The following is a 20,514-nucleotide window of genomic DNA, read 5'->3' on the forward strand; positions in this document are numbered from 1 at the left end:
TCCACAGGCTCTGGTAAATAAAGGTTCAAGCATAATCTTTTCCAGGACTTTTCTTGGGCCATAATTAAGAAGAGGATGGTGTTAAGAAAAAAATTAAGAGACTTGAATATTCCATATTCTCTGAGGTATCTGGCAATACTGCATTTTAATTATGAGGGATCTGACCATACCTTCAACTTGCTGGAAAAAAACAACAAAATTTGTGAACTCGCTGAAATAATTGACTTGGGCCAAGGGGGAATGTGGAAAATATGCTTGCGGACAATGGCATAATAATTTTTTATCTTTCTTTGTTCTAAATTTAGTTTGCTTAATATCATATCTGTTTGGTCATTATCTGTTATTTTGCTGTTCCTTTTTTTCTGAGTGAGGAGTGGTTACTGCTTTGTTGTAAAGATTTATGGGGTTGAGATATGGGGAGGGGTTGGGGAGAGGGTGTCCATTATTAACTTGCACGAGTGTATATAAAATGGGATTTCTCCATTGCCTGGATGTGTGGTGCGACCATAACTGGAAGGTGCCAGGACAGCTATAAGGTTGGGAGTGAATGCCCCCTATGGGGGAAGGGGGAGATCCCTAGCGATTTGTGGTTTATGTATTTGTTCATTTAAGTTACGAGTAGTGGTTAGTTGTTTAGTTTTAGTAGCATTTGTAGGAATAATTTTTAGATTTGGTAAAATCTGTGTCTTTTCCACTCGCCATATATTGAATGGTTTCCTTCCTCATGGGGGACCGTGGGCTGTAGTGTGCGGTCATGGCTAGCAATTCATTCAGGTGGTGCACCTGAAATATAAATGGGAGTCATTCCCGTATTAAAGGGAAAAAGGTGCTTTCAAACCTTAAGAAGGAAAGGGTCAACATTGTTCTGCTGCAAGAGACACATTTAACCGGTAGGGAACATCGGAAGTTACAGCAGGGAGCGTACGATAGGGTATTCTTCTCCTTCCACTCCAAAAGCAGAGGAGTGTCCATACTGGTACGAAGGAACCTCCCATTTCAGGTAATGGATCAAATCAAGGATGAGCATGGACGGTTTATCATTCTCAAGGCTCTGGTACACGGAGAAAAGTATGGCATCCTGAATGTTTACTGTCTCCCTGCACATCCTCTCAAATTTTTAGTTGACACAGTCGCTAAATTAATGGCTCTTGGGGTGCACCACACAATTGTAGGAGACTTTAATCGTCTCATGGACCTTGGGGTAGATAGGATGCCAAGGGGTCTGTTGGGTACACCTCGGCAGTCTAGGCAGCTAGTGGACTTGTGTGAGGAGTTGGGGCTAGTGGGTGTGTGGAGTTATCTTCACCGTAATGGGAGGAATTTTCCCTTTGACTCCAACCCACACAAATGCCACCCAAGAATTGATATGTTCTTTGTTCCGTCGGTTTGTTTGGACTTGGTGTTGACCAGCAGGATTGGGAACATAACTATTTTGGACCATGCGGCATAATACTTGGATGTTAAGATCACGGGTAGTGGAGCAGACGTACGGCACTGGCACATGGATCCATTTCTGTTGAGGGGTGGTAATGTTGTCCAGTATATTACAAAAGGATTCAGAGCCTTCTGGGACATCAATCGGAGTATGGCCAGTAATCCATCGGTGCTTTGGGAGACCACCAAGGCGTATTTAAGGGGTCTGGTTATTTTATATTCAGCAACTAGAAGGAGGCAGAGAGGGGAGCAGCACCGGATGATTGAGGCCCTGAGTTGGCAGCTGAGTCGGCATATTATAACAACAATATTATAGTCGACCATCTATGGTTATATTACAACGGGTCACAGCTCTCCGGGCTGCTCTGGACTCAGTGCTCACACAAGCGGCAAAGAGAGGAGTCTCCTTTGCATAGCAAAGGCTATTTGAATATGGGGCTAAGCCAGGTAGATAGCGGGCTTACCTGGCAAGGAAGAAAAGTGCTCTGCAATCCATTGTGTCGATTAGGGAGCGAACTGGCAACACCACTCGAGAGCTGAAAAAGATTAATGCCAGATTGCGGGAATTCCACGCAGAGTTATACTGGTCAGATGGCTGTGGGGATGGAGTAGCGAGAATTGAATTCTATTTCAAAAACCGGGACCTCTCCGGTATAAATGCAGTCAGGCCTCCCTTTTAGATGCACCTCTGACAGTACAGGAAGTGCAAGAGGCTGTAAGGCAGCTCCAAGATGGCAATGCACCCGATCCAGACGAGTCCCCGAGTGAGTTTTACAAGGAGTTTATACTAATGTTAGCTGAACTACATCTGGGGATGTATCGTCATTCGTATAGTCAAGACTGCATTCCGCCCTCTCTTAGGAAGACCAATATCTCTCTTATTTTAAAGAAAGGGAAAGACCCCGAGGAGTGCGCGTCGTACAGACCCATCTTGTTGTTGAATGTAGGCTTCAAACTTTTATCAAAGGTGTAGCTCTGAGGTTGGAAAAGGTGCTGCCCGTTGTTATAGAAAAAGACCAGATGGGGTTTATCAAGGGCTGCAGCTCTTCCAATAATATCAGGAGGGTGTTGAACATAGTGCAAGTATTCCTGGAGAAATTGATTCCAGGTTTGGTGGTCTCCCTGGACGCAGAAAAGGTGTTTGATCGGGTGGAGTGGGCGTATCTCTTTAGTGTTCTCGATCCCTTTGGTCTTGGGGGGGGTGCTTTGCTAGATGGGTGCAGTGTTATATAGAGACCCCAAGGCAGTGGTTGTCACGAATGGTGTCAAATCAAATAATCTTAATGTGGGGAGAGGCAGCCAACAGGGATGTCCTCTCTTGCTGCCGCTGTTTACCTCGGCAATTGAGCCATTGGCAGAGGCCATCTGAAAGGACCCTGAAATAATGGCACCAAAGCTGGGAGTTGGGGATCATAAAATTACTCTTTATGCGGATGATGTCCTTCTGCTTCTGGCTAACCCGGGAAGGTCTGAAACCCGGTTTATACAAAAAGTTAAATTATTCGGCAGTTTTTCGGGATACAGGATAAATTTTACAAAGTCGGAGGTCATGTCCGTGGGAGGTTTGGTGGAAGTGCCAGAGCTGGAGGGGGGAGCACAGTTTCCTTTTCGGTGGTCGCAGAAAAGTTTTCTCCACCTGGGAATTTTTATTACCCCAGCCTTCTGTCAGCTGTATGGAACTAACTTTGTGCAATTGTTTGAGAGGATAAAGCAGGACTTGAAATGGTGGGAGGGACTGCCAATGTTGTGGCTAGGCCACATCGCTCTGATTAAAATGAATGTTCTCCCTCAGCTATTCTATCCTATGAGGATGCTCCCATTGCGGTTACCCAGACAGCTGCTACGGTGGTTTGCCGGTTGGCTTGGATTCTTTATTTGGTGCCGTAGGCGCCCCCTAATTAAATTTACCAAGCTGCAACTTCCACAGGGTATGATGGGGGGTGGATCTTCCAGATCTGAAGAGAGACCAAATAAGCACCCTGCTGTCATATATGGGTGACAGGGTGTGCGGAATGACTTGAGGTCAATATGGTTTAATGTTCAGATCTCACAGACAAGGTGGTCCCTCGTCAATTTACTGTTTATGGACAGGATGAGATCCATGGCTGAGTAATGTGTAAGTCCAAATGGTTTAAACATGGGGAAAGCCTGGAGGATAATGCGGCAGGGTGAGGGCAATTTGCTTAAGACCTCGCCGTTCACCCCATTAGTGGGAGCCCCAGGATTTAGGCTCAATGGATTCCAGCTTCAAAGCATGGGAGGGTAAGGGAATCTCCTGTTTGGGAGACTTATTCATGGGAGAGGTCTTGATGTCTTTCAACCAACTTAGTCATAAATACAGGATTCCTAATAGGGACCTTTTCCAATACTTCCAGGTTAGGGATTATAAACAGAAGAAGGCCACACGCTTGGCACAGTTCTACAAGTCAGACATAGAGAGAAGAATGCTCCGATGTGGGGACACTCTCTCGATCAGTACCATATATCATTTGCAGAGAGGTAACGCCTTGGGGGATATGGAGGGACTCCATGGAATCTGGAATCAGGAGCTAGGGGAAGACATTTTGTTGGACACATGGGAAAAAATCTCAATATGCAATAAAGCAAAAATATGCAATTGAAGATTCTTCACAGCGCCCCCATATGGCACCAGAGAGGTGCGCAAAGTTGAAGAATGGGTCTTTTCCAGGATGTCCCAAATGTAAAATTAGCATATATACCCTTACACATTGCTTTTGGCCCTGCTACAAGATTCGTGGATACTGGAGTGCTATAGTGAATGAGCTGGAGAAGATCCTGGGAATTGAAGTTAAAGCAGACCCGATATTCCTTCTTTTGGGACTGCCGAATCTGCCCTCCCTGGGTGAGCACGGGAAAAGGTTCTTTAACATTCTTACACACTGTGCAAGGAAGAACATCCTAGTGAATTAGATAGTAGAAAAAACCCAGGTCTTATGGGGTGGTGCAGACTTGTGATGGAGTATGTCCCCCAAGATTATCTGGCAAGAATGGTGCACATTGGAACGGAGCAATTTTATAAGACGTGTCAGCCCTTCTTAAATTACTTAAACACGGATCTATCGGCGATACTGATTAGGGCCTTTATATAGCCAAGAGAGCTGTATATGGTGGTCCGGGGACCACGGGGGAAGGAGGTGTAGTAAATATGGGTGTAATAATTATTCCTCCCATGGATGGGAGCTTTGGTGGAGGTGTGCCGAGTTGACCAATGTAATGTAATTTAACTCGGTTGTAATTTGATTTAATTCTATTTATTTAATTCAAGTTTATTTTAATTTGAGTTAAATTAAGTAAATATGAAACAATTGTATCTGTAGAGTAGGTTGTTTATTGTTAACTTGACTGTAATATAACACTGTGACACCATTTCAGTATTTCTGTATCTTTTCAATTAAAAAAAAGAGGGGGTGGATGACACAGCTGTGAGGTTTGGTGCAGCTAGAGAAGTGTCCCATGTGAGTGAGTTAGCAGCATGGAGAGCACATGGTGTTCGTGGTGTTGTGGGTTGGAGTGCATGAGTGAATATGTTGCAGGCGACAGTGACAGTAGTGGTGTGTGAGTCTTGATAGGAGAGTAGCAGAGATAGAGTGAGTGTGAGGTAGCAGGGAGGCGATGGTGGACAGAATGCTGGCTTCTTATTTTTTTCCTACAGTGATGTGCATTCCTCCAGACGGTGAGGAATGTTTTAACCCCAGTGACAATCCTGGGTCAGGCTGTGCCCTTGAGTGCTAGTCTCTCCTACTAGGGGAAACATCTCCAAATCCATTCTATCTAGGTCTGTCAATATTCGGCAAGGTTTCAATCAAATCCCCCCTCATCCTTCTAAACTCCATTGAATGTCCTCAATCCTTGTAAACCTCCTCTGGACCCCTTCCAACACCCTATCTGCCCTTCCTTAGATATGGACCCAAAACTACTCACAATATTCCAAATGCACTCTGACCAGAGCCTTGGATGACCCCAGCAGTACATCCTTGGTCTTGTATTCCAGCCCTCTTGAAACATATGCTAACATTGTGTTTGGCTTCCTTACTGCCAGTAGTATTTCATGCCAACTAAACCTGCATGTCACCCTGAACAGAATCCTGAACTAAGACTCCCAAGTCCCTTGGTGCTTCAGATTTCCAAAGCTTTTCCCCATTAAGAAAATAGTCTATATATATTGTCTATTCTTCCTCCCAAAGTGCATAACCTCTCACTTTCCCACAACACTGCCCCATATTTGTGATACACAATGTTTCATTGTAACCTGTTTCCGCTGTTGCTCCACTTGAATACTTGCACAACCTTGAAGCCCTTTGAAAGTTTAGTGAACATAACCATCCAACAGTAGGTCACAACTGCAGTTTATATTGATCTGGTAACACTGCTATTTTAAACATATGTTAAGAAACACTTTGCCAGGCAGTCTATAGTATATTTGCTCCAGAGGACAACGTGGGCCAAGAAGGTCCACAATTTTTTAATCTTGTTTTTTTCTCTGGATCCTCTTCCTGACCGTTTTTGCTTCAAGCTTCCAATTCCCACCCAGTCAGCCTCCCAGAGGTCAGTGTCAATGGCCTCCCAGAGGTCAGTGTCAATGGCCTCCCAGAGGTCACAGTCAACAGCCTCCCAGAGGTCAGTGTCAATGGCCTACCAGAGGTCAGTGTCAATGGCCACCATTGTCATTTCTGCAGTGGTTCATGAAGGCAACTGTCCCACTTTCTGCTGGGCAATTAGGGATAGACAATAAATGTTGGCTTAGCCTATGTAGCATTAAATTACTGCAGGTTCTAGAGTCTGTACTGAAAACAACAAATGCTGAAGATCAGGCAGCATCCATGTAAAGAGGGCAAGCTAACGTTTCAAGTCCAGATCACTCTTCATCTTTTTTGATTTTGATAACTTTAAAGAGTTCCAGCTCACTTATTTTTATAGCTGGCAATAAAAATGTTAATGCCTGAGCAACTATAAAACTGAACCCAACCCAACATAACCCAACTTATAACCAAGTAGAAGAAAAGGTCTCAGCAATATTATAGGGGAAAATGTGCAATAGCTGAATCAAACTGGAATATTGTCCATTAGGCATCAAGGAGGATTACACCATGATGGTCTTTAACTGACTCCTTTCACAGATACAACGGAATGACTCTTCTGAGGGGCACCAAGGAATAACTTTTGTCAGATTGCTATTCCACTTAGCCCTGGAGCCGTACATTTCTGGCCAAGATTTCAAAAGTGGGCCTTGTCAGGAATATAGTTTGCAACTGTTCTGGGATCACAGCACAGGATCGTTATTGGAGACCAATGCACGCACCCTTTGTACAACACTATCTAATATACTCTGGGACTCACTCACCCCAAAACCACTTTGATATGTTGACTGAGGGGCCAAGGCATGTTTGCATGTGGAGGGAGCTGGTGCATCTTAGGGGGCAGAGATAGTGAAGGGAGACAGTTGGGCAGAAAGGAGAAAGTGAGGACTGCAGGTGCTGGAGAATCAGAGTTGAAAAGTGTGGCATTGGAAAAGCAAAGCAGGTCAGGCAGCCTCCGAGGAGCAGGAGAGTCAACCTTTCAGGCATAAGTCCTTCATCAAGAATATAGAGGGGGAAGGGGACTGAGAGATAAATAGAGGGGTGAGGTGGGGTTGGGGGGAAGGTAGCTGGGAAGGCAATAGGCGAATGCAGGTAGGATGTAATTGCGATAAGTCAATGAGGAGGGTAGAGCAGATAGTTGGAAAGGAAGATGGACAGGTAGGACAGGTCAAGAGGGCGGTGCTGAGTTGGAAGGTTGGATCTGGGATGTGATGGGTGGAGGGAAGATTTGGAAACTAGTGATATTGATGGTGACGACGTGTGGTTGAAGGGTTTCAAGGCTGAAGATGAAATGTTCTTCCTCCAAATGGCAGGTGGCTTTGATTTGGCAGTGGAGGAAGCTCAGGAGGGCAGAGAGCAACTGGCATGAGAGGGCAGCAGGGCAGGTGTGGGAGCATGCATGGTGAATGTGAGGAAGTGGGCATCGGGCTAGAAGCAGGTAGGCATGTGAGTAGACAATGTAGTGGGTGTGAAATGAGTGAGGTGGCATCGGGGGAGTGGAACAGGATGGTATGTGCGTGTGAGGACACCAATTTGAGTGATTGGCAGCTCAGGAAGGCACAAGAGTCATCTAGAAATCTCAAATGTAGAAACTGGGAAAAGCTCCATTGACTGTCAGTCAGCCTTTGGAAGTGCATGAGAATTGTATTTCATCGTCTTTTTCTGGACAAGGGACGGCACAGTGGCTCAGTGGTTGTTGCTGCTGCCTCACAGCACCAGGGACCGGGCTCAATTCCAGCCTCAGGTCCCTGTCTATGTGAACTTTGCACATTCTCCCTGTGTCTGCATGGGTTTCCTCCAGATGCTCCAGTTTTCTCCCACAATCCAAAAAGATGTGCAGGTCAGGTGAATTGGCTAGGCTAAATTGCCCATAATGTTAGGTGCATTAGTCAGGGGTAAATATAGGGTAGGAAAATGGGTCTGGGTGGGTTACTCTTCGGAGGGTCAGTGTGGATTTGTTGGGCCAAAGGGCCTGGTTCCACACTGTAGGGAATAATCAATTCTAAAATATTTTGAAGTGCTTTTGTACCATGACAGTACAAACTTCTCTTTCTGTTGTGTAGCATAATAACAGCAACCATTAGGTAATTAGGCCAGGACCTAATATCAATGTACTTTTTAATCATTGATATTTATATTTTTAAGACTGTGTGACCAGTCTTAATTATCTTATTATGGTTATATTATTAAATCAATCTTATTATCTATCAGGTCCTGTCTTAAAATGAGGAATTCATTTCTCAAGAAACAGATAATTATGTTTTTGATTAAAGATCACAAAGATAACGTTAGTTAACTTTTAAGTGATGACCTAGTAACCCGGGAACAAATTCATATTCGAATACCAACATGGGAGATTAATTTGAATTCAATAAAAATCTAATGAGAAGCATTGACCATTATTGTAAAATCCCAAACTGCTGTCCTTACCTGGTCTGGCCAACGTGTAACTCTAAACCCACAGCACAATGGCTGAGTCTTAACTGCCCTCTGAAATGGCCTAGCATGCTAGTTGTATCAACCACTAGAAAGGAAAAAAAAAGTAATGAACCACCTGGTATTAATTAAGGTACTGGAAAATAGCAAAATACGTCCCCATCAAGCCTGCTAAATCCTCCTTACTAACATCTAGGCGTCCGTACAAAAATTGGGAGTAGTGTCTCCAAAGTCTAGTCACAGACAGTGTCTCAGACAACACCATCACCAACAAAAGTGGTGACACAGTGACATACAGTTGTGAGAGTTCCCCTAGGAGTCCTTAACATTGATTCCTCACCCCATGAGTCCATAGCATCAAGTCATAGAAAAGCAAACCACCTGCTGTTTAACATCTCCTGCTCTCTTGACTGATAAATGAGTTCTAACTCTATGACAAACACCACTTGCAATGAAGGTGGCATGAGTGGAGAATGTACTCTGGGTGGGGGACTTGAATATCCTCACATCCCATCCTACCAGTCTCCACATTCTCCATCATTTTTGCCATCTCCAGCATGATGCCAACATCAAACACATCATCCTCTCCCCTCCACTGTCAGAATTCTTCAAGGACCATTCTTTCCATGATACCCTGGTCCATTCCTCCATCACTCCAATTGCCTCCTCACTCCCCCACGCCAGCTTCCTGTGCAATTACAGAAGGTTCAAGTACTAACCCATTCACCTCCCCTCCCTCACTGTCCAAGGCCCCAGTCACACCTTCCAGGCGAAGCCATGCACAATGCAATCTCCAAAATATTAACACCATCAAATGCAGACTGGGTGACCCCTTTCCTGCCTCTATACCATCTGCCTTCTTGCTCCTCCACTTCTCCTGCCTAAAGTATGAGAACAAACCTATTTTCCAACACCTTTGAGTTCTGGCAAAGATTCATACCAGACTCAAAATGTTAACTGTTCTGTTCTCCACAGACGCTACCAGGCCTGCTGAGTTTCTCTAGTGTTCACAGTGTTTATTATAAAAGTGTGTAACTGCTTCTCGATACCACCAAACTTCTTTTACTCTCCTTCAGCAACCCAGAAACATTTGTTGATTCTGCTTCCCAGAAAAGAAACCATTTAAACTGATGTTTAAACATAATGAGCTCCCTTTTCACAACTGTAATATTTCGCTGGGTTGTCTCTGTACCAGCACTATTGTGCTGCTGGAAACAATGATCCACCAACACTGACTTCTTAAAGTCAGCAGGTTCCTTTCATTTCTGGGTAGCAGCAGTATTTATTTAATAAAAGGACAGGTTGAGATTAAATTTTAAAATGGAATCTTCTTTTCAGAAGATGAAACTATGAACTATCCCTGTTAATATTTGCACTTGCATGGATATATAAACATATGCAAAAAAAACCTTGCATTTTAACACAGAGTTCAGTTCTGTTTTTCATCACTTATTTCTTAAATTTAAGAGTTTCCAATAAACCTTGTCAACATGATCAGAAATTAAAGTATGAAAGTAGGTATGATACTTCACTGAGATTGAATGTCTGCTGGGGGAAAAAGTTATATAATTCTTTTCGCTGTTTCAGATAAGATATTTTCAAATTGTCTTACATGCATATTTAGTCAGAAGCCCACAACACCAGGTTGTAGTCCAACAGGTTTATTCGAAATCACAAGCTTTCAGAACACCGCTCCATCGTCAGGTGATGTGCACTGTGGCTTTGAATGCATCTCATTAATAGTCCATTGATCACACTATTGTGATTGATAACTCCTGTTCGATCTGAAGTTATCATCACTGCCACTTTAGTTAAGGTAGATTTTTAAAAACTAACAGTGGAAAAGAAAGGAGTCCGACCAGTTAGGGAATAGAAATAGTGATTGGTATGTATACCGTAATGTACAAATGGCCGCAGAAGTTAATGGATGGATCTTAAAGTGAAGCTTAATTTTCCCATGAATGTGATTCGTCTTAATTTTCTGTTTCTTTTCAAAGATGCTCATTCCATGCATTATTGGCATCCCTGAATAAATTGCAATATACTTATACATCACAAGAGTCGTTACGTAACTGAGCGGCATTTTAAAATGCATAAACGATTACAGACTGTTTTCTGCTTGCAGGTGGATTTCTGGCAGCCCAGCAGTATTCTTTCTGTTAAACCTGGTGTTCTAGTAGATATACATGTGCCCAGAAATTGGTCTGAAAAAATCTTTCAGTCACTTCTACAGGCTGGAATTGATTTTAAGTAAGTTTACATTTTATCTTTTAAATCTGCACATTCCTCTTTGGCACTTCTATTTCACTTCAACATTGCAAACGTCCTGTCAATCAAATTTAATAACGTATTGCCGACTAATTTATTTTGTACTTGCCAGCTTTAGGATTTGCTCTGGTTGGGAAAGTTAATTTGCTCTCAGTTACCACAATGTTGCTTTGTATCTGAAAACCAAGCAGAGTTGACCGGTCTAGTTTGTCCCTCCTTAGAATATCTTTCATGTTCCCATGTACACTGATGAAATTATGAACTTGTTGCAGGGGAGATTTGCACAATACCATATATCTGTTACTCAGCGGCAGATTAGAAAGTACCCAATGTCCACACACTTTACTCCCATTTCCACCATTTACTCCCATCTTCTTTCTAGCTCCCACATTTGTTGACATAGTTCATTCTTATTTTATTTTTTTCAATGATATGAATGTCCAAATTGCCTTTGAAGTGGGTGGCTTGTTACACCTTTTCAGAGAGTAGATTCCTACACCACTCTGCAAGGAGGAGCATGAGCCTTGCATTGACTAATGTTGTGATTTAATTTAATCATTCATGGGATGTGGGAATTGCTAGCAGGCCAGCATTTATTCTCCATCCAACTTTCTCTTCTCAGAAGGCGGTGGTGAGATAACTACTAAATCATTGTGGTGGTGAAGGTCACTGGTTTGCTGGTAAAGGAGCCTTAGTGAGTTGTTGGCATACATTGTGAAGATTGTAAAGGTAAAGATGCCATAGTTTTACCAGGCCATAGGACTTAGACAGAGAGAGAGAAGACTGATGGTGGCTTAATCTGAGGGTCAACACACCTCAGGCAAGGGGAGAGGTTGAGAAAGAGAGTCCGCCACAATAATCTCAGCAGATATAGGAATCGAAATGAAGTTTTGGCATCACTCTGCATTTCATACCAGCTGTCCAGCCAACTGAACTAACCAACATCCTTGTGAAGACTGTAGGCATTGCAAGCACAGTGTCTGGTGGTGCCAAGGGCAAATGATTAAGGTGGTGAATGGGGTTACATTTAAGCAGATTGCTTCATGGTAAGTGGTGTTGGGCTCCTTGAGTGTTGTGGAGGGGTACTGGAGCAGGCAAGTGGAGACTGTTCCATCACACTGCTGCTGTATTGTTATTTCATTCTCAAAAAGTAGCAATGTTATTATGTGCAATTATACCCAAGAATCCAGGGTGTCATTAATGCACTACAGTTTATGTACCGAACAAAAAATGATTCTACAATATGTGTTGAGAGCTGGAAAAATGATGGCAGCCCCAGTGTTTGGGATTGAGAGTGTGAGAGGTCGCATGTGAGTGATTGACTTTGACTGGATGGGAAATGTTGATTTCTAGATGGCAGGTGGAGATGCAGCGATGACGTTCACAGAGTGTTGTGGCCTGTCAAGCTCACAATTGTGGCGGGTACTTAGTGTAATACATTTGCATGATTTAAAATCTTTTTAAATGTCTGACTCTCACAATAAAACAAACAGCACACAGAATCTTTGTGCGCTCAGCTCTTATTTGATTAAAGGTGGCGTGCACCAGTCACCAGGAGATGGCAGCATGTGTGGAGGCTTGGAGCAAGGAAGGGGCATCAGTGGCGAGGGTGGTGGGACGTGTGCAGTGGGGTCAGGGGCATGGAAGTGGGAAGGGCCTGGAACTCTGGATGTGGTGTTACTTGGTGGGGACAATCAGTCAAGTTAAGAAAATGAGATAAATTGTGCTGTTTGTGCCATTCTCATGTGAATCTGTTTCAGGGTGTTAAAGGGCTTGAATTTGTCTGTCAAGGTTAACTTATGATGAGAATGATGTCAGGATAATGTCCTACACAACGTACAGCAGGGAGGGTGAGCAAGGGCTGAGAGTTCAGGCATGATCCACAGAATAGCGCTGGGCACTAACATGAACATTCAATGAACGCTTTAAATTTATTCACAGGATGTGGACATGCTAGTTAGACCAGTATTTGTTGCCCAGGGGTGGGTCTGGAATCACATGGAGGCTAGACCAGGTAAGGATGGCAGCTTTCTTCCCTGAAGAAGATTAGTGAACCAGGTGGGTTTTTCCAACAATGGATCCATGGTCACCACTAGAATGTGAATTCCAGGTTGTTTTTCTCTGTTGAAACTATTATCTGCCATGGCAGGATTTGAACCCAAGTCCACCAGAACATTACCTGGGTCTCTAGATTAACTGTCCAGCAATAATACCATTAGGCCATACCACCCCTTTCCTTCAAAAGTAAAGGAAATAGCCCCTGTAACCATCAATAAGTTCCAACCATAAGGCATGCCAGAGGTAACCTACAGTGTCAATGAGTAACAATGGTGCACGTGTGAATAGAGTGAAATCGATATAATGTGATATATTTGTGCATGTAATTTAAATTTGGAAAAAGAATACATCCGCGGTACCTTTGTGCTCTCAGACTGACATCAAGTCTTATGTTCATGACCATGGAGTTGGGTTGTTTGTTGTAATGATGCAGGGTCCTCCAGATTAACCAGGCTGCTCTTTGCTAGTCTCCAAAGCATCATTCCCAGCTGATGGCAGGTTATGCCTGCTGCAGAGTCACCAGCACTTTGCATTTGGATTGTAACTGTGTGGGAACTGGGAAGAAAAGCAGCAGAGAGGAAATGCTACACTCTTCTCCTGCCATCAAGAATGGTATTTCACTGATAAAATTCCACCCTTTGTGTCTCAGCCTGTGATCATTTCAAATTTCTAGGAACCACAACACAGAACAGTTGTCAAAAGTACCTAGCTGTGAAGATAACTTCACATAATTAAATTGGAAAACTTTCATTTGGTCTCACTTTCCCTGGCACCACAAGTGCATCACAAAATTGTTGATGGGATCATAGATTCACAAGATTTCACTCCAGTATCTCCCCAACTTCACTTTTTTTTAAACAGGAACAGAATTCCTGATCCAAGCCTGCGCTGCTGTAAAATTCAGCTCTACTTTAATAAGATGATGTGAGATTTCAGCTGTGTCACAGCCTGAGCCACATCTCTCCAACTGCATTCCCAATAATTACCAAAATCTAGTCCCATGCATTTCTATAATGTTGCATTATTCTAATCAGATAGAGGTTCTACATACACGATAAGTTGTGCCGTAATAATGATATTCATCATTTTTCACAGGTAAGTTTCTAGCAAGCAAAATGGACAGCACGGTGGCTCAGTGGTTAGCACTGCTGCCTCACAGCGCCAGCGACCTTGGCTCAACTCCAGCCTTGGGCAACCATCTGTGTAGAATTTGCAGATTCTCCCTGCGTCTGCATGGGTTTCCTCCCACAGTCCAAAGATGTGCAGGTTAGGTGAATTGGCCATGCTAAATTGCCCATAGTGTGCAGGGATGTGTAGGCTAGGTGCATTAGTCATGGGAAATGTAGAGCAGTAGGTTAGGGGAATGGGTGAGGGTGAGATACTCTTCAGAGGGTCAGTGTGGACTTTTGGGCCAAATGGCCTGTTTTCACACGGTAGGGATACTGCTACTATGAAATATAGGTCAGTAATTGTAACTTCAGTATGGGGAAGCTCCATCACTTCATAAACCAAGAGATGTTATAAAAGGAACTGGTGAATGCAGGCACAGTTACAACATTAAAGACACTTAGATAAGCACACAAACAGGAAAGATTTGAAGGGCCAGGCGCAGGCAGGTGTAACTGGTTTAGTTTGGAATTATGTTCATCATGGATTGGCTGGACTGAAGGGTCTGTTTCCGTGCTGTGTGACTCAATTACTCTATGTGTTAGTCGATTGGGCAAATATGGATTAATTGAGGAACGTCAGCATGATTACTTATGGGAAAATCCTGCTTAACTAACCTGCGAGGGTGTTTTGAAGAGGTAAGAGTGTTGATAGGTATAAGTGAGCTTCAAAAAGTCATTTGATAGTGTGCTGCACAACAGACTTGAGTGACTCTTTAGAACATGGAATAAAACAGACAGCAGCAAAGTGGAAATGATATTGGCTGAGTGACAAGAAACTGTGTGTTGTAGTTGTAGGTTGTTTTTCGGATTGAATTACAGTCAGGTTCACATGTCAGTGTTAGGGGTCCTCCTGCTTTTCCTGATGTATACTAATGACCTAATCCTTCGTGTGGCAGAATACAATTTTGAAATTTGCAGGTGAGACAAAACTTGGAAGCCATGATGTGGAGATGCCAGTTCTGGACTGGGTTGGACAAGGTTAAAAGTCACACAACACCAGATTATAGTCCAACAGGTTTATTTGAAAACCCAGGAGCCATGCTCCTCCTTCAGAATGTATTGTGGACCCCACTTGCTGTTTCCTGCCCATGAACCAATTCCCCAACAATGCCTATCACCAAATCCATGTGACATTGTTACAATGGGTGCTGTATAAGGTGCTCTTTAGCATTAACTCCCTCAGATCCTTATTTTAACAAGGGCACTCTGAGCAGAGGTTATAGCCTCGAAAGAGATGGGTCTTTGAAGCATAACCTCAACAATCCAATACAGCACGGTTGCTCAGTGGTAAGCACTGCTGCTTGCAGCGCTAGGGACCTGGGTTTGATTCCCGCCTCAGGTGACTGTCTGTGTGGAGTTTGCACGTTCTCCCCGTGCCTGCGTGGGTGTGCTCTGGTTTCCTCCCACAGTCCAAAGATGTGCAGGTCAAGTAAGTTGCCCATACTAAACTGCCCATAGTGTTAGGTGCATTAGTTAGAGGGAAATGGTCTGGGTGGGTTACTCTTCAGAGGGTCAGTGTGGACTTGTTGGGCTGAACGGCCTGTTTCCACATTGTAGGGATTCTAATCTTAAAACGGGGCAATCACCTTCTCCCGTCCGAAATATTTAATTGTTTTTATGCCTCTGAGGTTTTTTGCATGTTTCTCCAAGTAGTTCTCCCACCTGCCTCAGCAGTTGCCTCAGCAACTGCCTCAGTTGCACCATCTCTTGGTGCAACTGCCAAGGATCTAGGGCTGGAAATATTGGGAATACACTGGAGGTAGCTAATTAGGAGCTCACCTCAGGATCATCCTTGTTTCAGTGTCATTGTCATAAAGTGTGGACCCGGACAAGGAACTCCATGGATCCTGCACATTAGAGTCACAAGAGCTGTGGGGAAGTTCTACCCAATGTGTAAGAAGGGAAGATGTATTGAAACTGTATGTAGTGTGGGGAGGAAGGTGAGCAAGTGAGAATATATGGAACATATATTTCCAAACATATGGAAATGACCGACTGGTCTATTCAACCCTGTCTCACATTGGGGATGCTATATATATTGTAATATATTCAGACCCAATCTACCTGAAACCATATAGTCGCCAGGGTGTAAAGAGGGGAAAATTAAATTAATAGTCAAGGCCAGTCATGGAATAGGTAAATGAAAAATGTTTCTAATTAAGCTTTTGAGACTAATTCAGGAGATTGTATTGATTCTGGTTTATATTGAAGGAAAAGAATTGTGAAGAGAAAGCAAAAGTAGACATTGATCAGAGAATAAGGATTTTATGTTGGCAAATTTCTGTTTGGATGTGAAGGATGATTGCATATTTTGACTCCTTTTTTGTATTAACAACTTGGGTCATTCTAAACATTATGAACTAGATTTGCACATTTTTCACCATCAGAATTGTCAATGTTCCCCAATTAAGCTTTGCCAATGTAATTTTCAAGGATTTAAATTACCATCATTCTATTTAAGTCTGTTTTTACCCAACTATTTGCAATGAAAATATGCTTCAAATTTCACACATTGCTCATCTGAACTGGGTGCTGCGCTGCCCATATTTTGGTTGTAAATTTAGTCCCAGATAGCAATTAATTTAGACCTGTTAAATTTCTTACAGATTGCCTTCTGTCCCTTGCCTTGAATCCTGTTTGTCTCTTCAATTTTGCTCGCTTGGTAATCTTATTTGCTCTGTTCAAAAGTTAATACTGCATAAAGTTGACATTCATTGGAATGTCAATTAATTCATCCACATAGAACACACACAGTATTTGTTTCTAACACTGAAAGACCATTCATTTTGGTTATACATGCTAAAACAATTTCGCTCTTTTAGAATGATGATGGCATTAAGAACAATATGAAAATATTACAAACATTTCCAGCTCAACTTGGCACATGCTTGTGTATGAAGATTCAATATTGTTGAAATGCTTTCTAAAAACTAACAAATTTAACTAAAATTTAATAATCAGCCAATGTTGGACAGTAGCAATTATCCGATTTCAAGGAACGTGGAAAAGGTTCTCCATTAATTTGGAGGTAAATTCTGACTTAAATTTGACTCACCTGCCAAGAAAGGGGTAGTATTTGGGTTGTATCGCCCAAGTCTAATTGCCATGGGTCTAAACCTGCCTTGTTTCAATGGGGCAGTTTAAGTCAAATCTGAATTACAGTAAATGATGAGCCTTGACTCAGAGGTAACATTTCTGCCCCTGAGCAAGGAGATAGCTCAGTCGCTACTCAAGACATTGTTAGCAGATGATAAAAGGTTGAAGGTTGAGGGGGGGACTTCTTAGAGTTGTATCATACTCTGAGAGGTATGGACAGGGTGGCTAGAAAGTAGCTGTTTCCTTTAGTTGAAGAGTCAATAACAAGGGGGCATCATTTTAAAGTGAAAGGCAGGAAGGTTTGAAGAGATTTGAGGAGAGGTTTCTTTCTCATCCAGAGATTGATGGGGGTCTGGTTTGCGTTTTCTGGGAGAGAAAGTGAGGTGAGAAACCTCACAACCTTTAAAATGTACAATCAATAGATATTTTATGGTCATCATCAGACTCTTAATTCAAGACTTATATTAAATCTGATTTTCACCATCTGTTATGGTGGGTCTCAAACCTCGGTGTCCAGAACATTAACTGGGTCTTTGGGTTAATAGTCTAGTGATAATGCCATTAAGCCTTTACCTCCCTGCAATTGGACATAATAGTCCAACTGCAGTCTATCAAATGTCTTAAAAAGAATTCAGGTAATTTCATTGCCTTTGTACCTTTTCTTTAATTCACTCGTGGGATATAGGCCACTGGTTGGCCAGCATTTACAGAATCTCTACTGTGTGGAATCAGGCCTTTCGGCCCAACAAATTCACGCCAACCCTCTGAAGGGCATCTCACTCAGATCCATCCACCTAACCTATCCCTGCATTTCCCATGGCTAACCCACCTGACCTACACATGCCTGAACATTATCGGTAATCCACCTAGCTTGTACATCTTTGGTTGGGGAAGGAAACTGGAACACCCGGAGGAATCCACGCAGACACGGACAGAATGTGCAAACTCTACACAGACAGTTGCCCAAGGGAATCGAATCCGGGTCCTGGCGTTATGAGGCAGCAGTGCTAACCACCAAACTACCATGTTGCCCATTGCGGCCCGTTTCAAACAAACCTCTTCCACTCACATTTATAGCCCATCCCAAATTCTTGAGAAGATGGTGGTGAGTTGCCTTCTTGAACTGCTGCAATCCACCTGCTGATGATTGACCCACAATGCCGTTAGGGTGGGAATACCAAGATTTTGAGCCTGTACATTTGTATTTATAAAGCTTGTGGCGATGGAAGTGGAGTGGTGACCGGACACTGTAGCCTGAAGGCTCTTCTGGTCAGGAATTATGTCTCAGATTAAGAAAAAGAACTTTATCACAGGAACAACCCAAGCATTTAATTGGTCAATATAGAGCAGTGAAAAAAATAAGAAAGAGTTACTTGTGCAGAGTTATGCTCAGAGGCCAGGAAAAGTGAGACAATGAATTAAAATTTTCTTGATTATTGAGATACATGTATAAGTTTATACTACTTTTGGCATTAAGTAGTTTGTAGTTTCTCTTTTAGCTTGTGAAGTGGAAAGGTGCTTCTCGTATTGTAATTGTTTCTTAATGGGAGCCTTCCATCAATCCAATTGCAAGGAGGAAGAGCAGCAAACTGAAGCAGTAAATAGAACTGCTGCTCTTTCTTAGGCAGTCCATTGGAATTAAAGATGACTTGTGTCCACTTCAGTTTGTTGAGTTCTGAGGTGGTTTATAATGTATGATCTGCAGACTCTGCCACATGCTTGGAAGTTCCAGACAAGGTGTTTGGAGGTTTGTGAGTGCTCTCTGATGCATTGATGGCATCTCCCATGGCTCCCAACAGAGTGTCTCAAGGTGCTTGATTCCTTCTTGAATAAACCAGCTCCATTTGGCTTGGTCATGGTTAGGGACTCGCATGAGTGTTAGGATGTTTGACAACTTCAGAAATACTTTAATCATACCCCTAAACATTCTCATTGACCACCAGGGAGTTTCCAGTCATGATCAAGCCCCAAGTAAGCTGTTGCTTCATGAATCTGCAAGCAGATATAGGGACGATATCGCCTGCCCAGCAGAGCTGGTTTGGATTGAGTAGTGAATTGGTGCTGGGCATGTTGGCTTAGGAGACAGGACATTGATGTTGGACCACATTTCTTGCCACAGGATTAAGAGGATCCCCCTTATGGCATTACTCCAGTACCTTGATATACGTGCTGCGCATTGTCCAAGTCTCTGAGACATACATGAGCACAGCAGTTGTCTGTTGCCTGGGAAATCATTACCTTAGTCTCAGAACTGGAATCTTGGACCGGGAAAGTTCTTTTCCTCAGTCGCTTGAAGATTGAGCTGGCACATTGTGATGATGAGATTCATTGTCTCTGTCTGCCTTCATCAAGAGGAACCTCCCAAGATACTCCCAAAAAAATGGTTCACATTTTCCCATTTCTGGAGTGAAAGTAGAGGAGTGAAGTTATACTCTGCGAAGCAGTCATCCTGTCAGTTTCAGTTTGTGAACGCCTCATGAAAACTGTAGGGAACATGGGAGAAAGTAAGTGAACTTCAAATCGTCCATTCAAACTCTGTTGATGTCTATTGATCCAAAAAGGAAAATGTAAGAGCTATTGTAGTGAGTAAAGTTTTAATCAACTAACTTATTTCTAAGTGGCTATTTTTGCAATACTTCAGACATGCTGATTGCATAGCATTCTTAAAGACAAGCACACTGTGGGGGCACACCCACGTGCATACACACACACACACACACATTTGGGCACACACAGATACACAGACACAACACGCAACACATACAGACACACGCACATACACACAACACACACGTAACACACACACACACACACACACACACATACACACACACACACACACACACAGATAGTGTTGTTGGGAAAGCAGTTTTCTGAACTTTTTTCATGACTTAATCCCCTGATCTTAAGACTGAACCTCATGACCCATCTCTGCACTGGGTTTATTCCAAGGTATTGATACCTATTGTCTGTGTCCAAAACTCAGTACAATTCTCAAAGTATAATTATGACGCACATGATATATCTTCTCTGAAAATCGAGAAAAATGCTACTCTAAGTGTAGCAATTTGGTCTTATCTGCATTTAAATGAAGGAACAATTTCAAAATGCAGTTGTGCTCTTGAAAATGGCCTCATTTTCATGACAAAGCAGATGTTACAACAATTGGATATTTTTTAAAGAAACCTGTTCTATGAACAGCAACCAGATCATAGCCCCAAAGATATTAGTCACACAGACAGCTAGCAATCTTGTTAATTGGTTCATTTTGCTTCTGTGTAGCTTTGGTATCTGCAGAGCCATTGTTCAGCTCATCGTTCAATGCAAGTGCCATCTCTGAAGTATTCGATTAGATATGGGAGGCGATTAAACGACTCATATAAAAGTTGTAAATGCAGCTTTATGTTAGGCAAGATCCACCCTGGGGTTGCTGGTCTTGATCATATTCTGGCAAT

The 20,514-nt window shown here is 42.8% G+C and overlaps 1 protein-coding gene across 1 annotated transcript in view; it reads left to right on the forward strand.

Annotated features, from left to right (window-relative positions):
• The window catches only part of cpa6 (carboxypeptidase A6), an 81,110-nt gene that overhangs the window by 19,497 nt on the left and 41,099 nt on the right, over nucleotides 1–20,514 (forward strand). The window contains exon 3 of the mRNA XM_043689378.1: nucleotides 10,594–10,718. Within this exon, the coding sequence (XP_043545313.1) occupies nucleotides 10,594–10,718 (125 nt within the window). The remainder of the gene's footprint in view (nucleotides 1–10,593; nucleotides 10,719–20,514) is intronic.

Source organism: Chiloscyllium plagiosum, chromosome 4 (genome assembly GCF_004010195.1).
Source record: "Chiloscyllium plagiosum isolate BGI_BamShark_2017 chromosome 4, ASM401019v2, whole genome shotgun sequence".
NCBI classification, from domain to species: Eukaryota; Metazoa; Chordata; class Chondrichthyes; order Orectolobiformes; family Hemiscylliidae; genus Chiloscyllium; species Chiloscyllium plagiosum.